Source organism: Plasmodium malariae (genome assembly GCF_900090045.1).
Source record: "Plasmodium malariae genome assembly, chromosome: 10".
Lineage (NCBI taxonomy): Eukaryota > Apicomplexa > Aconoidasida > Haemosporida > Plasmodiidae > Plasmodium > Plasmodium malariae.
In genome coordinates this window covers 1,711,682-1,717,011 of record NC_041784.1, presented here as the reverse complement: position 1 = coordinate 1,717,011, position 5,330 = coordinate 1,711,682, and the positions used below count along the sequence as shown (strand labels likewise).

At 24.1% G+C, this 5,330-nt stretch overlaps 1 protein-coding gene across 1 annotated transcript; it reads right to left on the bottom strand.

The window, feature by feature from the left end:
• Positions 1-1,753: 1,753 nt before the first annotated feature.
• On the bottom strand, positions 1,754-2,971 carry PmUG01_10046600 (uncharacterized protein; the record flags this gene model as incomplete). Its single annotated transcript, XM_029005674.1, has 1 exon — positions 1,754-2,971. The coding sequence occupies one exon, from the start codon at positions 2,969-2,971 to the stop codon at positions 1,754-1,756; it is 1,218 nt and encodes a 405-aa protein (XP_028862240.1).
• Between the last annotated feature and the right edge of the window lie 2,359 nt (positions 2,972-5,330).

Here is a 5,330-nt window from a genome sequence, read left to right as displayed (position 1 = left end):
TTTCAACTCCTTTATAATTTAACTATTACAAAACTTTAAGCTATATAGAAAAAAGGGAAAATTCTTTTTTTTTTTTTTTTTTTTTTTTTTTAATTCTACTTAATTTATATAAGTTTAAAATTTAACCTAATATTAAGATATGTAAAATATTGAAAACAATTAATAAGGTATTACATTACAAATTTTATACCATATTAAAGGTACATTCATTTTTATTATTTTACTAAAAAAAAAATAAGAAATGTTACAACTACTTCATTAAACAATAATGTCATAGGCAAAATGATTAATTCACAAATATTTAAAATATAAGTACATTTTTATAAACGGAAAAATTAGCTGAAAAAAGTATAATTTTTACATTTTTCCTAAAAGTGTCATTTCCTTTTTGGAAATTATTGAAATTAAAAGTTTTTTTTTTTTTTTTCATTAGACAATTCACAACATATATTTTAGGTACTAACTCTATTTATAAATCTTATTTTATAAAATAAAAATAAAAATAAAATAAAATAAAGAATGATTAAATGGTTAAATGATTAGGTAGTGAAACTATAATATACATAATTCGTCTTCATTAAGAAGGTATCCACATCTTCCTAAATTGATTTAAAACAGAGAAACAAATTTAAAAAAAAAAATTTCTTTTTTTTTCTTCGTTTAATTTTTAATTATAATGAAATTTTAATCATTTTACTTTTCGTAACATTTAAAATGGTTAAATAGCAAATAAATAAAAAATTATTTTAATTATAGGCAGAATAAGAATTAAGCAAAACGTGAAGACATCATTTCGCGTTTTTGCAAAATAAAAATTATTTAGATGTATATTAAATGTGTGTGCAAATGGAAAATTAGTTATTAAAAGAAAAAATATTTCTATATATTTATTTTTCTACCTACCTACTTATTTATTAATTTATCTACTTCTTTATTTACTTTTTATTTACTTTTTATTTACTTTTTATTTACTTTTTATTTACTTTTTATTTACTTTTTATTTACTTCTTTATTTACTTCTTTCTTTCTTTCTTTCTTTTTTTTTTTTTTTTTTTTTCTTTCAATTTTTCTTTTTTACTTCTATTAGAACCATTTAACAAGGAAAAGAATTTTCACAAAACAAGGAAATTATTAATTACACGTAAATTACAAAAATTTAATGGAAAGCAAAGATAACTGCTTATACCAGACATGTCTACAATAATTCGTAATGAATTTATATTTTTAATTATTACAACGTTTTAATATTTATGCCTATTAATAATGATATTTTGTACCTGTTACTCCAAAAAAAAAAAAAAAAAATTACTTCAATGCAATATTGAAAAACGTTTCCCTCCTTTACTTTTTCTGGTGCGTTAACTCATATATCAACAATTTAGAATAATTTTGCACGCAACTGTTTTTTATATTTAATTTTAATTTAATAGTTGGTCATTTTAAAATTAATTACTCTATTATATTTAATGGACGTATAATCAGATAAATTAATATATATATATATATATATATATATGAAGAAAAAAAAAAAAAAAAAAAGATAATACAATGTAAATATAATATAACATTTGTTATATGTACATGCAATTCTTTACGGGCATCCCCAGCTAATATTCTCTTAACCTAATTCAAAAATTATAATTTTAAAAAATACTAAACAAAAGGGAAATATTAATACACTAGTATTCACAAGTGCATATTTATAAATATCCTTTTTTAATTATAGTTAAATATATTTGTAAAATATCCCCTTTTAATTATTCACAAACTGGTAAAATAAATTATTCATATCATTTTCTAAACCGTTGAGGATATCTGCTACATTTAGATCTCCGCTGAATGAACGTAACATACTTTTAACAAAAAGATTAGCTGCTTTCTTAGTTTTATGAACATATTTATATTCTTCTATATATGGAGTATAAGATTTTGTATCATCAGCTGATGGATTTGATTCGTCCTTACTTTTCCCTGCTTTATGTTGTTGTTTTTCTTCCACTTCTTTCAATTCGTCTTCTTCTTCCTCTTCCTCTGTCTCTTCCAGTACTTTCTCCGCTTCTGTTTCTGATTGCTCCTCGACTTCCGTCACTTCTTCTAATTCTTTTACTACTGTCTCATCTTCATCATTTTCAGTTAGTTCTTCTTTTACCTCTTGGAGGTACGGATTATTTTGTCCATCACTTGTTGTTACATTTGGAGAAGGAACAGTCGTTCTTGTTGATTCACCTTCATTTCTAATTTGTCCTGTATTTTGTGGAATTGTTGTACGATCTCCTGAAGAAGTATTTTCTTCTTGCCTCTGGTTTGCATCTGCTACTTCGTGTCTTGTTTGTGTACCACCACTAATAGACTGTTTATCATTAGTAGTATCAAAATCATCGCAATCAATAAATTCATCAATAACATGACAACATTCTTCATCTTTATGATGATCTGTACTTTCTGTAGCATGTGAATCACTAGTTTTAGATTCTTTATCACTAGTAGTATCAAAATCATTACAATCAATAAATTCATCAATAACATGACAACATGTTCCATTTTCTTGATGATCATCATGGTCCTCCTCTTCCTTGTGAGTTTCTGTGCCAGCAATAGGTAACGTGCCACTTTCACTGACCTCTGAATTATTTAAAGCAGTATTACCAGGATTGTTGTCGTTAACTAGGTTTCTAGTCAAGCCCTCAGTACGTCTAACTTCACTTTCATGGCTACTATCGGAGGCATCTACGCCCTCATTTAATTTTTCATCATTTCCTCTAATGCTTATATCTCCATGTTGTAAATCTGCAAGCCCATTTACACTATTACCATAAAATTTATTATTATACTCAGAACCTTTTCTTAAATTATATTTTCTCTGAAATGTTCCTTGTTCATTGTTGTCGTCATTTATCACTCTTGAACTAGTTATGTATATGTAGAGATTTAAAAAAAATAAATAAAAAGTAATATCCAGAATTCTCATCATTTCGATCCTTTCTTAAAAAAAAAAAAAATTAAATTTAATTATTATTTATTTATCTTATGAAAAAAAAAAAAAAAAAAAGATCTGATATAATAAGATCAATTAAAATAAGTGTTGTTCTAATAAAATGTACAATTTTAACATTACTTCATTGTTATATATGTTACTTAAAAATATAATAAAAAAACGCATATTTTGTTTATATTTAATTATGTAAATTTATTATAAATTACTTTGCGTTGTTATAATTATGTATTAAAAGAAAAAAAAAATTAAATAATTTCACTTTAAAAATTACAAAGGTAGCGGTACAATGTGCATATAAATATGTGGAGATTTGGAAAATTAAATGAATAGAAAAATTCTATAAAAAAGGGAGAAAAATATTTATACAAGCAAAAAAAAAAAAAATATATATATATTATATACATATATGCATATATACGTACATATATGTACATTCGTATTTAACAAAATTAAATATTTTTTTTTTTTTTTTTGTTATTTTCAATTTAAAGCCATTTTTCTTTAAAATGTAAAATTTAAGCTTCCTTTTGGCCTATTAATTACAACTTAACAAATAATATTGACTTTCCCTTTATTTTCAAGATCAAAAATAAGAAAAATAAAACTACAATAATGCTAATTTTATATATTATGTACTTGGTTCTTAACTGCGGAGAGTGTTTAATTAGTTGAATTAATCTAAAGCTAATTAACAACTTTTCAAGTGAATACTTTTATGTATCATTTTCACAAAAAATAAGCAATTGTTTATACTATTATAAAATTTCCATTGTAATTCCAGATTAACCACTCTTCATAATTATTTAAAGAAACACTCAAATGACAATATCATATTTATGCAAAGTGAATTTGCAAGCATTTTGTGGAATAAATTATTAAAAATTATTTACAGATGAAGAAATATAGCAACGTGAATAATATATATATGATTAAATAAGAAATTTTTATTTCTTACGAGTGTAAAGTTATCTTGGCCCTTTGTCCTTTATCCTTTTTTCTTTTTTTTTTCTCATCTTAGTTTTACTAATTTATCATTACGCTAACGAAATGAAGAAGAAATAATTTTCTATTAAATGAAAATTATAAAATGACCATAACATGTCCAGTTATATTCCCATATTGGACTTACACAAATACCAGTTCTTACCATTTTTACATTTCATTGAATTATAAGTGTTCTAGTACTTTTACATACTTCTTAACTATAATATAGATATAATATTAAAGGAAAAAAATATGTAAAGACTATTAATAAACCATGAAAGTTAACTTTATTAAGAGATCACAAAATGCAGTATATTCGATTAATTCGTTGTATTGTTCTAGTGCATATTTCTTTAATTCATAATAACTTCCTCCTTTAAAATATTTCTCATTTTTTAATTGCAAAAATTTAAGTTAATGACATGTTACTTTCGAGATTATTTACTCTTAAAAACTCATGATACCATGATTAAAAAAAAGTAGATAAAAATAGATTTGTATACTGCTATAATTTTTATTCACATAACGAAATGTTTAATTAAAACATATTTATGTTAATTTAACAAAACCAAAAAAAAAAAAAAAAAAAAAATATATATATATATATATATATATATATAGCAAATATATTTACATATATGTACCACATTTAAAATTACAGTAGAATTCGTATATGTCTAACATTACGAACACAATGCCAAAAATATACCTTTTTTTTTTTTTTTTAATTTTATTATACTTCAAAATAGTGAATAAGAATATATTAGGATTGATGAACAAATTAAATTATGAAATTTCCTGTGTCCTATTCAAATTATTTAAAAAGAACGAAGTCACATTTTTTGCTAGATCTTTAAGTGAATTATCAACTTAGTTACCATCATCGAGTAAACTAATCAAATCTTTCACTAAATTTTAAGCTTCATTTTTAATATTGTTAGCATAATTATTATCTCCGATAAGTGCCTCCCCTTCCGTTTCATTTGATGGAATTTTTTCTACGTCCTCTTTATTTACTTCCTGCTCTTTATGTTGTACTTGATCTGCCTCTATCCCCTCTTCATTTACTTCCTGCTCTTTATGTTGTACTTGATCTGCCTCTATCCCCTCTTATTTACTTCCTGCTCTTTATGTTGTACTTGATATGCCTCCTCCTCTCTTCATTTACTTCCTGCTCTTTATGTTGCACTTGATCTGCTCTATCCCTCTTCATTTACTTCCTGCTCTTTATGTTGTACTTGATCTGCCTCTATCCCCTCTTTATTTACTTCCTGCTCTTTATGTTGTACTTGATATGCCTCCATCCTCTCTTCATTTACTTCCTGCTCTTTATGTTGCACTTGATCTGCCT